The sequence below is a fragment of the Mustela nigripes genome, chromosome 14 (genome assembly GCF_022355385.1).
Source record: "Mustela nigripes isolate SB6536 chromosome 14, MUSNIG.SB6536, whole genome shotgun sequence".
NCBI lineage: Eukaryota > Metazoa > Chordata > Mammalia > Carnivora > Mustelidae > Mustela > Mustela nigripes.
In genome coordinates, this window is record NC_081570.1 from 78,146,890 (window position 1) to 78,165,933 (window position 19,044).

General features: G+C 37.3%; 1 protein-coding gene across 1 annotated transcript in view; it reads left to right on the forward strand.

Moving 5' to 3' along the window:
* The window catches only part of BRDT (bromodomain testis associated), a 64,637-nt gene that overhangs the window by 38,261 nt on the left and 7,332 nt on the right, over positions 1–19,044 (forward strand). The window contains 2 exon segments of the mRNA XM_059377103.1: positions 16,686–16,891; positions 17,495–17,669. Coding sequence (XP_059233086.1) covers positions 16,686–16,891; positions 17,495–17,669 — 381 coding nt within the window.

Here is a 19,044-nt window from a genome sequence, read left to right on the forward strand (position 1 = left end):
TGATTTAGTCCTTGTGTTTTCTTAGTATTTATAATTTTCTTAGATAATTTTGTGCTAATAATTATTATCATCAAAGATTATGTTGAATTTGGATGTTCTGTTAAATAAGAATCATTTTTAAAAGTGCCTTTCCTGGGGCACCTGGGTGGCTCGGTTGGTTAAGCATCTGCCTTCCGCTCAGGTCATGATTGCGGGGTTATGATATCGAGCCCCACATTGGGCTCCCTGCTCAGTGAGGAGTCTGCTCCTCTGCTCCGCAGCTGTGCTCTTGCGTGCACTCTTCTATCTCTCTCTCTCTCAAATAAATAAAATCTATTTTTTTTTATAAAAGTGCCTTTTCTGATATCCAAAGTTAATTTTTTGTTTTACTCGTCTTTGTTTTAATAACAGAAGTGTTGCCCATCCCCTTTACAATGGAAAGAATAGTGCCACAGAATTTCTTAAATATTTGGCTTACCTATAATCTTTGTTTCTAACTTAACACAACTGTTTATAATTTTGACTGACCCAAAATAAAGTTTGAAAACAATAAGGAAATTTCCAAAAGGGCAAAATAAGCAGCAAAGCATGTAATGTATGTCATACTGTTGTAGTTTGTGCCATAGGTAAAAGTGACATGTCTTCTTTGTTTATTTCTAATGCCTAGCATGTAGCAGAAACTGAACTGTTGAAATGAAAGCTTAAGAAGGAGTAAGATTATGTGGCTTGTTCTCTTCGGAGCAAACTGTTTCCATTCTTTATTCCCCAGCAGTGTTACCTCCTATTGAGAAGAGAGGTTATAGAGTATCAGTGCTAGAAGAGATTTTTGAGTATTAATCTGTGTGCCTAAACTATAGCTCAGGTGGTTCAAGCATCTTAGTGTCAAATAAGAGCCGGGACTAAAACAAATTTCAACAAACATTGAATCCCTGGTCTTTTTACATTCTTCTCTCACTTCACCCTCAGGAAAAGATCTCTCTTATTACCAACAATAACTCATCTCTGTTCTTAATTCTCTTGTATTCAGCAGATTTATTATGGAGGTCTCCTGCCATCTCTGTGGTCTCTATTACTCCTTTTTTGTTGTATTTTCCTACTACCTGTTTACATTTTAAACCAGGGTTTCTCTTGTTTAACACTGTTAACATTTTGGGCTTGGATAAGTCTGTGTCAGCAGCAGGGCTGTGCGTTATAAAATGCTGGAACCTTAACTTCTCCCCCACTGGATGCTAGCAGCACCCTTTCTCCCACCCCCATGGGACAACCTAAAGCATCTACTTACACTGCCATGTGTCTTTCCTGGGCTGAGGGGAATCACCCCCAAGTGAGAACCAGTGCCTTAGTTTTGCCTTGCATCTAGCTGCTCTTCTGTCCCTGTTGTTTGCCCTATCAGAGGAACCAGTGACCTCTAAAATTGTTGCATCCTTCCCAAAGTCTTCATAGGGTAAGAAACCAGGATGTTCTACTTCTTTATCTGATTGAACATCCGGTATGGTGATTTCAGTTTTAGTGTCTCTGCAGATGACTCAAATATATATTTCTAGTCCTGACCTCCTATACTTTTTAAATGTTTTTGATGACTTCTCAGTGTCCTGCAGCCAAGGAGTTGCTATATTCTTTTGAGTTTCACTTCCAATATGTCTCCTTTTCTATTTCCACCTCACAAACTAGTGAGGTGGAAATAGAATATTCACCACTTTTAATATTTATAACTGGTTTGACTTGAGACCCTCCTTATTCTAATCCATTCTACTTTAAGCATTATGTTCCTCTTGGATGTGTTCCTCTGATTTTACTCATCTGTATGACAACACCACTGGTTTCTAACTTTGACTACAGAATGAACATTAAACACCTTTGTGATACTGAGCTAGCTTTTCACTCCTCTAACAAGATGCCTTATAACTTATTGCAACTGAACTATTCTTTTCTCCCTAAATATTTATTTTATATCTTTAATTGTATGCATACTTTGATGAGGAATACTTGCCATTCTCATCTCCACCTTTCTAGGTTTCCTGTTCTTTGTGATACCTGAAAAACTGTCCTGTACTCCAAACTCACATATGAAGTTTATTGCTTTAGTATCAGCCAAAACTTCATTGAAATTTAGTAAAAATTTTAGGCACAAAGCTAGAAATCAATTTTCATCCTTCCTTTATTCCCTGTTTAATATAATGCCAGGTTTTACCATGGTTGCCTCAAACCTCTATCTGAAGATGAGATGCTTTTTTTAAATTTATTTGACAGACAGAGATCACAAGTAGGCAGAGAGGCAGGCAGAGAGAGAGAGGGAAGCAGGCTCCCTGCTGAGCAGAGAGCTCAATGTGGGGCTTGATCCCAGGACCCTGAGATCATGACCTGAGCCGAAAGCAGAGGCTTTAACCCACTAAGCCACCCAAGCGCCCCTGAAGATGAGATGCTTTAAATGACCAAGTAGTCATAAGAATTCTGCAACTGGCATTTAGCCTGTTCCGTGAGTAAGAACAGAATAGATTTTATTGGCAGCAAATGGCAAACACTCCCGAAGGACATCTAGGTGACCACTGGTGATGTCTGACTCCTTTTATTTCTTTGGGACAGAAGTTAAAGTCCCATGAATATATCTAGTCACACATTTCCTTATGCTTTATCTTGGGACCCTTGACAATTTTCTCCCTAGTATTTCATGGAAAAATATGAAAAGAGCAATTAAGCATACTTACTATGGAGAAAATTATAAAAAAATAAATTTCAACAGAGGATGTTTAGGTATTATATAATGCTCTTCTTCCCTTACACAGTAGGCAGGTTAACTCTTTTTTTTTTTTAAATTGAGATATAACAAACATGAAGTGTTAGTTTTCAGATGTACACTGTAGTGATTCATTATTTGTGTATAATAATTCAATATTTGTAATGTGAAATGATCACAGTAAGTCTAGTGTCACACAGTTACAAATTGTTTTTCTTGTGATGCAGACTTTTAAGGTCTATTCTCTTAACAATTTTCAAATATAATCTAGGTTATTAACTGTTAGTCACCATGCTGTATATTACATCTACTGAACTTAGTTATTTTATAGCTGGAAGTTTGTACCTTTTTTTAAAAAAGATTATATTTATTTATTTGACAGAGAGATTACAAGTAGGCAGAGAGGCAGGCAGAGAGAGAGAGGAAACTGGCTCCCTGCCGAGCAGAGAGCCCGATGTGGGGCTCAATCCCAGGACCCTGAGATCATGACCTGAGCTGAGGGCAGAGGCCTAATCCACTGAGCCACCCAGGCATCCCAGAAGTTTGTACCTTTTGACCCCCTTCTTCCAATTTCCCCACTCCTCACCACACTTCTCTGGCAGCCACGAATCTGTTCTGAGTTTGGTTTCATTTTTTTTGTTTAGATTCCACGTATAAGTGGAATCATACATTATTTATTTTTCTGCTTTATTTCACTTAGCATAATGCCCCCCAAATCAACCCATGTTGTTACAAATGGCAAGATTTCCTTCTTTTTTATGGTTATTTTTGATTTAATTTTTTGAGGAACTTCTATACTGTTTTCAGTAGTAGCCATATTGGTTTATATGCCCATCAACAGTATGCAAGGATTCCCTTTGCTCTACATCCTCACCAGTACTTGTTATCTCTTATATTCTTGATGATAGCCATTCTAACAGGTGTGAAATGATACCTAATTGCGGTTTTGAAATGCATTTTTCTGGTGGCTAGTGATGTTTAGCACCTTTTCATGGACCTGTTGTCCATTTGTATATTTTCTTTGGAAAAATGTTCAGATCTTCTGCCTGTTTTTTAAATGGATTGTTTGAGTATTTTGTTATTGAGTTTTAGGAGTTCTTTTTGTATTTTGGATATTAACCTGTTATCACATACATGATTTGCAAACATTTTCTCCAGTAGCTGACCTTTTTTGTTGGTTTCCTTTGCTGTACAGAGCATGGAACTGTCCAGTTTTCCCAAGCACCATTTATTAAAGAGACTATCCTTTGCTCATTCTATACTCCTCACTCCTTTGTTGTATATTAATGGACCAAATTTGTGTGATTTTATTTCTGGGCTCTGTTCTGTTCAAGTGATCTGTGTATCTTTTTTTATGTAAATACCATACTATTGTGATTACGATAGCTTTGTAATATAGTTTGAAATTAGGAAGCATGATGCTAATTTTGTTCTTTTTCAAGATTTCTTTGGCCCTTTGAGGTCTTTTGTGGTTCCATACAGATTTTAATATTGTTCAGTTTCTGTGAAAAATGCCTTTGTAATTTTGATAGGACTTCATTGACTCTGTAGATTGCCTTGGGTACATTTTAACAATACTCTTTCTTTGAATCCATGTGCATGGAATATTTTCTCATTTATTTGTGTCTTCAGTTTCTTTTACCAGTTTCTTTCACAAGTCTTAGAGTTTTCAGTGTATAGGTCTTTCATGCCCTTAGTTTATTATTCCTAGTTATTTTGTCCTTTTTGATGTAGTTATAAATGTAATTGTATTTTTAATGTCTTTTTCTGATAGTTTGTCATCAGTGTATGAAAAGAGCATGAATTTTTGTATAATGATTTTGTAACTAGCAAATCTACTGAATTTAATAGTTCTAATAGGGTTTTATTCTTGTTGAGCCTATAGGGTTCTGTATACTATCATGTAATCTGCAAATACTGACAGTTTTACTTATGATTTGAGTGCCTTTTATATGTTTTTCCTGCTAAATTGCTCTTGCTAGACTTATAATACTGTGTTGAATAGAATTGTCAAGTGTGGGCATCCTTATTTTGTTCTTGATATTAGAGGAAAAGCTTTCTTCTTTTCACTGTTGAGTATGTTATTAGCTGTGGTTCTTGTCATATAAAGCTTTTTTGTGTGAGACACCTTACCTCTCTGCCCACTTTGTTGAGACTTTTTATTATCTCAACAGCTGTTGATACATCTGGGAAGCATAGTCACTTAAGCATCTGACTCCTAGGTTTGGCTCAGGTTGTGATCTCAGGGTCATGGGATCGAGCCCCCACATTGGCCTCTGTGCTTGGCTTGGAGTCTGCTTGGGTTTCTCTCTCCCTCTGTCCCTCCCCCCTTTCAAATAAATAAATTTTGTCATATGCTGATACAGAATATATCAGTTGAGGTAATCCTATGATTCTTCTTCATTTTGTTATTGTGGTATATCATACTGATTGGTGGATGTTGAACCATCCTTGCATTGCTGGAGTAAATCCTACTTGATTGTGGTATATGATTCCTTTAATGTATTGTTGAATTGGGTTTGCTAATTTTTTTTGAGGACTATTTATATCTGTTCATCAAGGATATTGGTCTATATAATTTTCTTGTGTTCTTACCTGGTTTTGGTATCAGGGTAATCCTGGCTATAAAATGAATTTGGGGGGCGCCTGGGTGGCTCAGTAGGTTAAAGCCTCTGCCTTTGGCTCAGGTCATGATTTCAGGGTTGTGGGATCAAGCCTCATATTGGCTCCCTGCTCAGCAGTGAGCCTGCTTCCTCCTCTCTCTCTGCCTGCCTCTCTGCCTACCTGTGATCTCTATCTGTCAAATAAATAAATAAAATCTTTGAAAAAGAAGAAAAAATATTAAAATGAATTTGGAAGAGTCCCCCTCCTATTTTGGGGGAGAAGAGTTTTCTGAGAAGGACTGGTATTCTTTAAATGTGAAGCCATCTGTTCTTGGATTTTTTGTTTAGAGGCTTTTGGTTACTGACTTTTTGTCCTTACTAGAAATCAGTTTGTTCAAGCTTTCTGTTTCATTACCATTCAGTCTTGAAAGACATGTATGTTTCTGGGAATTTATCCATTTCTTCCAGGTTCATTTCCTTGACTTATAATGGTTCATTTAGTCTCTTATGTTTGTATTTCTGTGGTATCAGTTTAATATTTTATATTTGATTCTATTTGAATCTTCTTTTTCTTCGTGAATCTAACTCAAGTTTTGTCTATTTTTTTTGTCTTTTCAAAAAATAAGCTTTTAGTTTAATTAATCTTTTCTCTTGTGTTTTAAAACTATTTCTGCCCTGGTCTTTGTTATTTCCTTCCTTTTACTAACTTTGGGCTTTGTTCTTTTTCTAGTTCCTTGAGGTGTACAAAGTTAGGTTATGTGAAATCTTTCTTGGTTCATGATGTTATCACTGTAAACTTCCCTATTGAACGGCTTTTACTATATCCCATACAATTTGCTAGTAGTATTTCACTTTCATTTGTTTCAAGATGTTTATTGTTTTTTAAGTTTCTTTCTTGAGCCACTGGTTGTTCAATAGCAGCATGTTGTTTAATCTCCATGTTTGTGAATTTTCCAGTTTTATTCTTGTAATTGATTTCTAGTTTCATATTATGGTGGTCAGCAATAATGCTTGATATAATTTCAGTCTTCTTACATATATTCAGACTTGTTTTGTGGCATAACACATGATCTGTACTGGAGAATGTGGCCGTTTAACTCTTAGAAGGGCCTTCTAGACTTGCATTGTATAGTGTCCAGTATGGTAGCCACTAACCACATATGATTATTGAGCCCTTGAAATGTGGCTTGTGCAACTGAGGAACTGAGATTTAAGCCTTCTTTTTTAATTAATTTAAATTTAAAACCAATAGTTCAGTTTTTGGAAAACATATGTTTGGAATAATAGTTTGATTGTGCATATCCACTTTTTCAGCTATACATTTTATGAAATGTGATTGTAAATCTTTGTCAAAGATTAATCATTGGTTTCTTTCTCTGTTCTGTATTCTGTTCCATTGATTGATATGTCTGTTTTTGTGCCAGTACCATACTGGTTTGATTGCTGTAGCTTAATAAGTGTATCTTGAAACCTGGGATTGTGATACTCCCAGTTTGATTCTTCTTTTCCAAGATTGCTTTGGTTATTTGAGGTCTTTCTGGTTCCATACAGATTTTTTTAAATATTTTATTCATTTATTTGAGAGGGAAAGGGAGAACATGAGTGGGGTGAGGGGTGGAGGGAGAAGCTGAATTCCTGCTGAGCAGGAAGCTCAATGTGGGGCTTGATCCTGGGACTCCAGGATCATGACCTGAGCTAAAGTCAGATACTTAACTGACTGAGCCACCTAGGCACCCATGGTTCCATAGAAATTTTAGGATTATTTGTTCTAGCTTTGTGAAAATTTATATTTATATTTGAAATTGATTGCATTAAATCTATACATTGTCTTGGGTAGTGTGGACATTTCAACAATATTTGTCCTTCCAATCCATGAGCATGAAATACCTTCTATTTGTTTGTGTCATCTTCAGTTTCTTTTATCAGTATTTTATACTTCTCAGTAGAGGTCTTTCACCTCCTTGGTTAAGTTTATTCCTAAGATGTCTACTATTTTTGGTGCAATTGTAAATGGGATTGTTTTCTTAGTTTCTCTTTCTGCTACTGCAGTATTAGTGTATAGAAATGTGATGGAATTCTGTATATTGATTTTTTTTTTTTTGGTATACTGATTTTATTGTACCCTGTGCTTTACTGAATTCATTTATCAGTTCTAGTTTTTTTGGTGAAGTACTTAGGGTTTTCTAAATATAGTATCATGTCATCTGCAAATAGTGAAAGTTTTACTTCCTTACCAATGGCAGTGCCTTTTATTTCTTTTTGTCTGGTTTTTTTTTTTTTTTTTTAAGATTTTATTTATTTATTTGAAAGAGAAAATGAGAGAGAGAGAGATAGCATGAGAATGGGGAGAGTTAAAGGGTGAAGTAGACTTCCCTCTGAGCAGGGAGCCCGATGCAGGACTTGATCCTGGGTCTCCAGGATCATGACCTGAGCTGAAGGCAGTTGCTTAGCCAACTGAGCCACCCACACACCCTCTCTTGTCTGGTTGTTAAAACTTTTTTTTAGTTGGACTTTCCAACTATGTTGAATAAAAATAATGAGAAGGGGCATCCTTGTCTTTTTCCCGATCTTAGGGGAAAAGTTGCTATCTCACTTATTTCTGCTTCAATCTTTATCATTTCCTTCCTTCTGCTGACTTTAGGCTTTGTTTGTAGCTATCATTCTAGCTTCCTTAGGTGTAAGTTTAGGTTGTCAGTTTGAGATTTCTTGTGCATCTTGAAGTAGGCCAGTATTGTTAAAAACTTCCCTCTTGGCATCCCAAAGATTTTGGACCATTGTGTTTTTATTTTCATTTGTCCCTACACATGTTTTGGTTTCCTCTTTGATCTCTTGGTTGAAAAATTCATTGTTCAGTAGCATGATATTTAACCTCCATATATTTGTGTTCTTTCTAGATTTATTCTTGTGGTTGACTGCTAATTTCATAATGTTGTGGTTGGGAAAGATGTGACATGACTTTGATCTTTTTGAATTTGTCAAGATTTATTCTGTGGCCTAACATGTGATCCACTCTCCATACTGGAGAGTGCTGTGTTTCCACTTGAAAAGAATATGTATTCTGCTGGTTTAGGATAGCATGTTCTGACTGTATCTTTTGGTTCCATCTGATCCCGTGTGTCATTCAAAGCCACTGTTTCCTCTTGATTTTCCATCTTGATAATATATCATCAATGTAAGTCAGGTGTTGAAGTCCTCTACTATATTATATTGCTATTAATTACTTCCTTTGTGTTTGTTATTAGCTGCTTTATGTATTTGGGTGCTCCTATCTTGGGTGCATAGATAGGTACAACTGTTAGATCTTCTTATTATGTCTCTTGTTTCAGTCTTTGTTTTAAGGTCTGTTTTATCCACCCATAACCAGGAAGGAAATTGAAGCAGTAATCAAAAAATCTCCCAACAAACAAGAGCCCAGGGCCAGATGGCTTCCCAGGGGAAATCTACCAAACATTTAAAATCATGTTTGTGGGGTGCCTGGGTGGCTTAGTGTGTTAAAGCCTCTCCCTTCAGCTCAGTTCATGATCCCAGGATCCTGGGATTTAGCCCCGCATCAGGATCTCTGCTCAGCAGGGATCCTGCTTCCTCCTCTCTCTCTGCCTGCCTCTCTGCCTACTTGTGATCTCTGTCTGTCAAATAAATAAATAAAATCTTAAAATCATGTTTGTTTGTTTTTAAGATTTTATTTATTTATTTATTTGACAGAGAGTGAGAGAGACTTTGAGAGAGGGAACACAAATAGGAGAAATGGGTGAGGGAGAAACAGAATTCCCACGGAGTTGGGAGCTTGACATGGGGCTAATCCCGGAACCCTGGGATCATGACCCAACCTGAAGGCAGATGCTCAATGACTGAGCCACCCAGGCACCCCTCTACCAATACTTAAAGAAGAATTAATGCATATTCTTATGAAACTGTTCCAAAAAACCGAAATGGAAGGGAAGCTTCCAGACTCATTCTCTGAGGCCAGCATTATCTTGATTCCAAAATCAGACAAAGACCTCACCAGAAAGGAAAATTACAGACCAATATCCCTGATGAACATGGATGCCAAAATTCTTAGCAAAATACTAGCCAGTAGGATCCAACAGCACATTAAAAGGATTATTCACCATGACCAAGTGGGATTTATTCCTGGGCTGCAAGGTTGGTTCAATAACTGCAAATCAATCAATGTGATAATACTACTTGATAAAAGAAAGGATAAGAGCTATATGATAGTCTCAGGAGATGGAGAAAAAACATTTGACAAAGTACAACACATCCTTTCTTGATTAAAACTTTTCACATTGTAAGGATAGAGGGTACATACCTCAATATAATAAAAGCCATCTATGAAAAACTTCTAGCAAATATCATTGTCACTGAGGAAAAACTGACAGCTTTTACCCTAAGGTCAAGAACATGGCAGGTATCTCCACTATCACCACTGCTGTTCAGCATAGTACTAATGATGAATAATATGTTGGCTAAATGAACATAAAACAAGATTATAATAAAAAAGATTTTAAGGGGCACCTGGGTGGCTCAGTGGGTTGGGGCCTCTGCCTTCGGCTTGGGTCATGATCCCAGGGTCCTGGGATTGGGCCCCGTATCCGGCTTTCTGCTTAGCAGGGAGCCTGATTCCCACCCCCCCTCTCTGGCTGCCTCTCTGCCTGCTTGTGATCTCTGCCTGTCAAGTAAATGGATGAATCTTTAAAAAAAAAAAAAAGATTTTAAAAATCACATACACAAAAAATGTCTATGCTACCTAGAGCAATCTATTCACTCAAAATGATCCCTGTCAAAATACCATTAGCTTTCGTCATAGAACTGGGGCAAATAATCCTAAAATTTGTATGGAACCAGAAAAGACCCTGAATAGCTAAAGGAACATTGGAAAAAAAAAAGAAAGAAAGCCGGAGGCATTACAATTCTAGACTTCAAGCTCTATTACAAGGCTGTAATCATTAAGACAGTATGGTACTGGCCCCAAACAGACACATTCATCAGTGGAACAGAATAGAGAACTCAGAAAAGGACCCTCAACTCCATAGTCAACTAATCTTCGACAAAGCAGGAAAGAATATCCAATGGAAAAAAGACCATCTCTTCAACAAATGGTGTTGGGAAAATTAGACAGCCACATGCAGAAGAATGAAGCTGGACCATTTCCTGACACCATACACAAAAGCAGTCTCAAAATGGATGAAAGACCTCAGTGTGAGACAGGAATCCAAATCCTAGAGGAGAACACAGGCAGCAACCTCTTGGACTTAAGCTATAGCAATTTCTTGCTAAATACATCTCCAAAGGCAAGGGAAGCAAAAACGAAAATGAACTATTGGGATTTCATCAAGATCAAAAGCTTCTGCACAGCAAAGGAAACAGTCAACAAAACCAAAAGACAACTGACAGAATGGGAAAAGATACATGCAAATGACATATCAAATAAAGGGCTAGTATCAAAAATCTGTGAAGAACTTATCAAACTCAACACCCAAAGAACAAATAATCTAATCAAGAAATGGGCAGAGGACATGAACAGACATTTCTGCAAAGAAGACATCCAGATGGTCAACAGACACATAAGAAAGTGCTCAACATCACTTGGCATCAGGGAAATATAAATCAAAGCCACAGCGAGATACCATCTCACACCAGTCAGAATGACTAAAATTAACCAGTCAGGAAATGACAGATGTTGGCAAGGATGCAGAGAAAGGGGAACATTTCTACATGCTGGTGGGAATGCAAGCTGGTGCAGTCCCTCAGGAAAACAGTATGGAGGTTCCTCAAAATTTGAAAATAGAACTACCTTACAACCCAGCAATCACTCTATGGGGTATTTACCCTAAAAATACAAATGTAGTGATCCAAAGGGGCACATGCCCCTGAATGTTTATAGCAGCAATGTCCACAATAGCCAAACTATGGACAGAACATAGATCCATCAACAGATAAATAGATGAAGAAGATGTGGTAAACACACACACACACACACACACACACACACACACACACGAATATTATATAGCCATCAAAAATTGAAATCTTACCATTTGCAACAACTCGGTTGGAATTAGAGGGTATTATGCTAACTAAGCAAAATAATTCAATCAGAGAAAGACTGTTATCATAGGATATAACTGATGTTTGAAATTTGAGAAACAAGAGAGAGAGGAGCATAGGGGAAGAGAGGAGAAAAGAGGAAAAAATAAAATAAGACGAAACCAGAGAAGGAGACAAACCTGTAAGGATGCTTGGTCTCAGGAAACAAACTGAGGGCTACTGGAGTGGGAGGGTGTAGGGTTGGGGGTAGCTGAATGATGTATGTTGAGGGAGCAGTATCTGTTGGTGAGTGCTATGCATTATGAAGGACTTATGAATCACAGACCTGTACCCCTGAAACAAAGAATTCATTGTATGTTAATTTAAAAAAATTAAAAACTAAAAAAGGGGGCATTACAGGGTAGACATTTAATGAAATAATTGTAGCTTTAACAGGTATATTCTTTAGTACAATGGATTTTTTTCACAATGAAAATGTGTGGCAGTAAAGAACACAGTGACTAATGACTATAATTTGAGGTCACTAATTGCTATGTTTTCATGACCAACAGGTTTTTTTTTTTTTTTTAGTTTTTATTTATTTATTTGACAGAGATCACAAGTAGGCAGAGAGGCAGGCAGAGAGAGAGAGAGAGGAGAAAGCAGGCTCCCCACAGAGCAGAGAGCCCAATGCAGGGCTTGGTCCCAGGACCCTGAGATTATGACCTGAGCCTAAAGCAGAGGCTTTAACCCACTGAGCCACCCATGTGTCCCTGACCAACAGTTTTACCAACCATTACTTTTGTACCGTGAGGGCAAATGTCAATACAGGGAAAATGGTGTGAATAATGTTTCAGTATTATTATGGAAAGTGTTTTGATCTTGTGGACTCCCTACAAATATCTGAGGACCTTCAAAGATCCATGGATAACATTTTGGGAACCACTTCTGTATAGGAATCTATTAAAATAAATATACCACACTAAATTAAAAAAAAAATAAAAAGAATAAAGTCTGTTTTGTCCAATACAAGCGTTGCTCTCGTGGTTTTCCTTTCTCTTCCATTCACATGGTAAATGTTTTTCCATCCATTCACTTTGAATCTGCATGTGTCGTTAGTATGAAATGAGTCTCTCAGAGACAGCATATTGGTGAGCCTTGCTCCTTTATCCATTCCATCACCGTTTGTCTTTTGATTGGAGTGTTTAGTCCATTTTCGTTCAAAGTAATTATTGGTAGGTATGGACTTACTGCCATTTTGTTGGTTGATTATGGTTATTTTTGTAGGTCTTCCCTGTTGCTGATTTCTTATTCTTCCCTGTTCCTGATTTTTTTCCTGTTCTCTTCTCATACAGTTTTTTTGCTTTATTTAGTGATAGGCTTGGATTCTCTTCGCTTCTCTCTCTCTCTCTCTCTCTTTTTTTTTTTTTTTTTTTTTTTTTTTTTTGCGTATCTATTACTGGGGTTTTTAGTTTTTGGTTACTATTAGGTTTGTATGTAACATCTTATGCATATAGCAGTCTGTATTAACTTGATGGTCCTTTAGGTTGGACCTATTCCTTGCTACTGTACACCCTACCCCCATTAAGTTTTAGGTATGTGGTATCATACCTTACATTCTTTTATTTTGTGAATCCCTTGACTAATTTTTGTGACTATACTTAATTTTACTGCTTTTTTGTTTCCTATTTTTCTTACTCCTAATTACGGTCTTTCTTCCACTCAAAGAGTCCTCTTTAATATTTCTCACAGGGCTGGTTTAGTGGTAATGAATTCTTTTAACTTTGGGGAAGTCTTTCTCCTTTTCTGAATGATAGGCTTTCTTGCTAGAGTATTCTTGATTACAGATTCTTTTTTTCTTCAGCATGTTGAATGTATCATGCCTCTTTTTTCTTGACTGTACAGTTTCTGCTGAAAAATTAGCTGATAACCTTATGGGGCTTTCCCTTAAATGTTTTCTTTTCTTCTGAAGCTTTTAAAACTATAGTTTGCAATTTTAATGACTATGTGTCGGGGTGCCTGAATGGCTCAGTAGCTAAGCATCTGTATTCAGCTCAGGTCATGATCCCAGGGTCCTGGGATCAAGCCTGGCATCAAGCTCCCTGCTCCATGGGAAGCCTGCTTCTCCCTCTCCCACTCCCCCGCTTGTGTTCCCTCTCTCACTCTGTCACACACCTCTCTCTCTCTCTCAGTCTCTGATGAAAAAATAAATAATTAATAAATAAAATCTTCTCAAAAATAAAATAATTACTATGTGTCTTGGGGTGGACCTTCTTGGATTGATTTTGCTGGGGCTTCTCTGTGCCTCCTGGATCTGGATTTCTGTTTCCTTTCCCAGATTTGGGAAGTTTTTATTATTTCTTCAAATAAATTTTCTCTCCCCTTTTCTGTCTCTCTTCTTTCTGGGATTCCTATAATGTGAATATTATTATGCTTGATGGTGTTGCTGAGTTCCTTAAGTCTTGTTTCATCTTTTATTATAATTACTACTACCACTACTATTATTACTAGTTTCTCTCCTTTTCAGCTTGATTGTTTTCCATTACTGTACCCTCCAGTTTGCTGATCTGTTCTTGTGCTTCCCCTAGCCTACTATTTATTCCATCTGGTGATTTTTAATTTCACTTACTGAGTTCCTGTTCTCTGGTGTGTTCCTGTGTGTGTATGTATTTTCCATCTCTCTCTTTTTTTTTAATGGTTTCACTGAGGTCTTTCACTCTTGTCTGAAATCCAGTGAGTATCTTTATGACCAACACTTAAATTCTCTTCTAGACATACTACTTACCCATTTCATTTTAGGTCTCTGGCTATGAGTTTGTCCTGTTCTTTCATTTGGGACGTATTCCTCTTCTCATTTTGTTTAATTCTCTGTCTGTTTCTTTGTGTTACAAAAGTCACCTACATCTACACTTGAAAGTAATGGGCTTTTGAAAAAGAGGTCATGTAGTACCCTTCCTGCAGTGCAGTGTTTCCTGTTTAACAGAACCTGGCACTTCAGGCATGTCTTCTGTGTATGTCATGTGTGCCCTACTGTTGTCACTAAGACACTTTTGCCTTCAGCCTACTTATGTGCAATGGCTCATTTCCTGTTGTAGGCAAGATTTGGTTCCAGTTTTGTTAGTGAGCCAGTCTTCAGTTGCTTTGGGTTTAAGTTGAGTCAGACCAGGCATTTGCCACAGAGGCAGTAGCAGAGAACTGCTGAGTGCAGTGCTTTCCCTGTGTTTTGTCCTGACAAGCTTTAATCAGTGATTGGGTCCTGGAGCTAGCCTAGATGTCTGGCCCCAGCCCATGGCTGGGGCTGCAGTTGGACTGCTGTGTATGTTTATCTTCCCCTCTCCTCAGAGTAGTGGTCACTTTGGAGTGGTACTAGTCTCTGTCAGGGCTGCTTGCACACTGCTGGGCTTGTGGCATCACTTTAGATGGTCTTAAGGGCATATTGGAGGGTGTAGGTACACAGGAGAATGCAGGGTAGGGCATGGTGCCAGCAAGAGCCACCTCAGTTCACTGGGCTGGGATCAAGGCAAGCTGGGTTTTAGGGTCCAGGTTTGCAGAAGCATGGAGGCAGAGCAAGTGGTGTTAGCAGGTTATGTGGAGAGTGTTGTGATCATGCTGGTTCCAGGTGTCTAAGCTGGGGGTAAAGGGAGGGAAATGGTACCGACCAACTCCTTTGTTCCTGGAGAAGTCTGTCATTGATTTCTGCTCCTATAACTCAGGTCCACTGTACACTCTGAGATAAGTAAACAAATCTCCCTCTTTTATATATATATATATATATGCACACACCCCAGAGGTTTTCATATTGTTGTTTCTATTGCTGACCTCCACAGTGCTGTTTGTTGTGCTCTCTGTAAGGACTTAGACTACCCTCCCAGTTCTCTGACAGAGCCCTCTGAGTTTTAAAGTTCCAAGTGTTAAAGACCTGCTGATTGTAAGAACTTAGGAGATTCTGCTTCTCTGGTTCGAAAGCCAAATATTATGGTGGTTCATCTTCCTGGTGCGTCGGGTCTGTTTAATTCTCATGCCCATGCTCAGTATCCCTCCCTCCCATAGACAGTCCCACAGAAAGTGCAGTGGGTCTCTTTAGCTTCCCACCACCTCTTGCCCTTCCTACCCTGCCTCTTCTCTATATTTGGCTGTGTAGATTCTGTTCTGCCTGTCTTGGGTCATTTTCTGGGTTATTTACATCGATATGTGTCATATTTGTATCCAAGGGGCAAGGTTTTTATCCAGTAGGATTCTCCTACTCTGCCTTCCAGATATAATCCCTGTACTGGAAAATTTTATTTTTTGTTAATTTTATTTTTTGGATTTATCTATTTACTTGAGAGAGAGAGAGCAGTGTGCACATGAGCAGAGGGTATGGGGCCCAGGGAGAGAGACTCCCTCAAGCAGACTCCCTGCTGAGCTGGAGCCCAGCTCAGGACTCAATCCCACAACCCTGAGGTCATGACCTGAGCTGAAATCAAGAGCCAGACACTCAACCAACCAAGCCACCCAGGCACCCCTATTCTGGAAAATTTTAAACTACACTTCTCTTGGGTTGCATGGATCTAGATCATGATAGAACTCATTTAAGAACAGTGGTCACGGTCAGTTAATTTTTTAAGAAAGGAAAGAAGAAAGTATGTCAGAGGATTCCCAGCAAATGGCATTCCCATGCCACTCTTATGGCATCATCTTTCTTTGCATCTTATTAATAATTTGTATATTTGGTTTATTTTTTGTATGGGACCATAAATATCTTTTTTTTACATGACTGACTTAGTGTTTACTTAGTTTTATATTCCTTGTAGATTCTCACTTAAACTGTTGGGTCCACTTATCATAAGCTAGCTTTTCCAATACAGTACAGTACTGTAAATGTATTTTCTCTTCACTACAATTTTCTCAGTAACGTTTTCTTTACTCTAGCCTAATTTATTGTAAAAATACAGTATATAAATACTTACAGTATAGAAAAGATGTGTTAATTGACTGCTGATGTTATTGGTTAAGCCCTCCAGTCAACAGGCAGCTATTAGTAGTTTTTTCAGGAAGTCAGAAGTTATACACGGACTTTTGACTATGTAAGTGTCAGCAACTGCAAATCCACATGTTGTTCAATAGTCAACTGTGTATGTACATTTAATTGAAATAATTGGTAAGCATGCTATTTTAATTTGGTCTTAGATGAATGAGTTCAGCTTATCTGATACATTTCCAGTATTTTTCATAATTTGATAAAATTACATGAAGGCCTTTGGAATCTTAATTTGATCTATTACTATATCAAAGAATACTGTTTTCCTTCCATAATGTGGTTGACATCTGTAGACGCAAACTAAATCAGATATTTGTTTTAGGATATAAAGATCAAGAATGCAGACTCTTGGAAAAGTTTAGGCAAACCAGTCAAAACATCCGGTGTACTGAAATCCTCAGACGAGCTCTTCAACCAGTTTAGAAAAGCAGCAATAGAAAAAGAAGTAAAAGCTCGAACACAGGAACTAATACGGAAACATCTGGAACAGAATACCAAGGAAACAAAAATATTTCAAGAAAATCAGAGGTCTGTAATTTACTGTATTAAAGGAGGCTGGGAGATAGTCTTTTTTTTTTTTTCATTTATTTCCTTTTATTTATTCAAATATTCGTTCATGTCTGCTTGCATTGACAATGTGTAGCAGTCTCCATCCCTTACGGTAGACATGTAATTTTAAATATATTTCTTTTTTGTCAAGTGATCATGATTTATCTATTTAGTAGAACACAAAGCAAATTATAATTGCAGAAAGTACAATTTTATTGATTTTTTTAACTGACAAGTAGTATCTACTTTGAGGAGGAGAGAAATTCAAGTGATTAAGCTATTTATAACAAGATACTAATATAGCTAAATCATAATGATACTATTTTCCAGAAATATCTTATTTCCATTCTGTGTGAAAGAACATAGTAGTATACCTTGGTTAGTTCCCATAACTTTCTCTTTGCTAATGTAGATTGCCTTTGCACAATTTGACATCAAAAGTCAAACTTTAAAATGACATCATAACATATGAAAAGGGGATCTAAAACACTGCTTTATATTTATAATTTAATTAATGTATCTTTTGTAATGAAAACTTTTAAGGAGCTTGAAACCTACTTTGAGCTATACTTTTTCTTTAAGGGACCTTGGCTTCACTCAAGAATCTTTTTCAAATAAGACACAAAACCAGTACCTTGGAGAAGAACAGAAGGAACATCAGCAGTCTTCAGAAGCTCAAGATAAATACAAACTCTGGCTCCTCAAAGACCGTAATTTAGCAAGGGAGAAAGAGCAAGAGCGGAGGAGGAGAGAAGCAGTAAGTAAATATTAGTTTACTAAATCTAACTAAGGAACAGTTTAACAGAGCAGTATCTTCTACAGGTCCAAAGACAAATTCAGAGTGGTTTTCATAGACCGTGAATTTACATCTTTAGTGAGGATCAAGTTCTAAAATCAGAACCTAAAATAAAAATTTCATAGTCAGAGAGTGTAATCATAGAGTATGGTCATGGAGTTACTAGACTATGTAGGTCCAACTACTAGTTCTGCCATTTCCTAGACTTGTGGGTTTTGGCAATTTATTTAACCTCTCTGTGCCTCAATTTCCTTGTCTGTAAAGTGGGAATAATACCTGTTGTGAAGACAGAATGAATTTACATGTAGTAGTAAGCACATAGGAACATTCCTGGCATAGAGATAGAGTGGTTTATCACTTACTGTTATTAATTCTTGAAAAATCCGTAAACTATTGGTAAATTGTGGCTAAAAGTTACACCATATATCCCAAGGTCAGTGTTCTAGTTGAACACTAGATGAAGAAGTTGACTTGCATTGTAAGTCCGTTACATCTCTCTCTTCTTTATAAAATTTTATTTAGTTAGTTCAGACAGACAGAAAGAGCATGAGTTGGGGAGAGGGGCAGAGAAAGAAGTATGCTTACAGCTGAGTAGGGAGCCCAATGTGGGGTTTGATCCCAGAACCCTGGGATCATGACCTGAGCTGAAGGCAGACACTTAACCAACTGAGCTACCTAGGTGCCCCTAAGTCTGTTATACCTTAATAAAATTGGAGAGGGAAAAAAAAAAACCTGACATGTTTAAGAGTCTTAATACACAGAAAATAATGTTTAAACACTGGAATTAATTCCTTCTTTCATCCATGGATATTTAGAAGTATATAGTTTCCAAATATTTGGGAATTTTCTGGCTAGTAATTTTTGTTAGTGATTTCAATTCCACTGTAGTCCAAGAATGTATAACATCTTAAATTCATTAAGACTTCTTTAACGGTCCACATTATGGTCTACCTTGGTGAATATTCTCTGTACACATGAGGAGAATGTGAATTCTGCTGTTGAGTAAAGTATTAAACAGGCTAAGTTGGTTGATAGTGTTGTTCAAGACTCCTGTCTATATTCTTGCTGATGTTCTGCCAGCTTATTCTATCAAGTACTGAAAGGGGCATTGCCATCTATGATTAAATAGTTATAGAATTGTCTTTTTATCTTTGTAACTCTGTTTTATTTCATGTATTTTGAAGCTGTGTTGTTAGACACCTGAACATTTAGGATTTTTATGTCCTCTTGATTAATTAATCCCCTTTCCATTACAAAGTAATCTTGATTCTTGATGATACTATTTACTCAGAAATTTACTTGGAAACATATCCACTTCACCTTTTGTATGACTTAT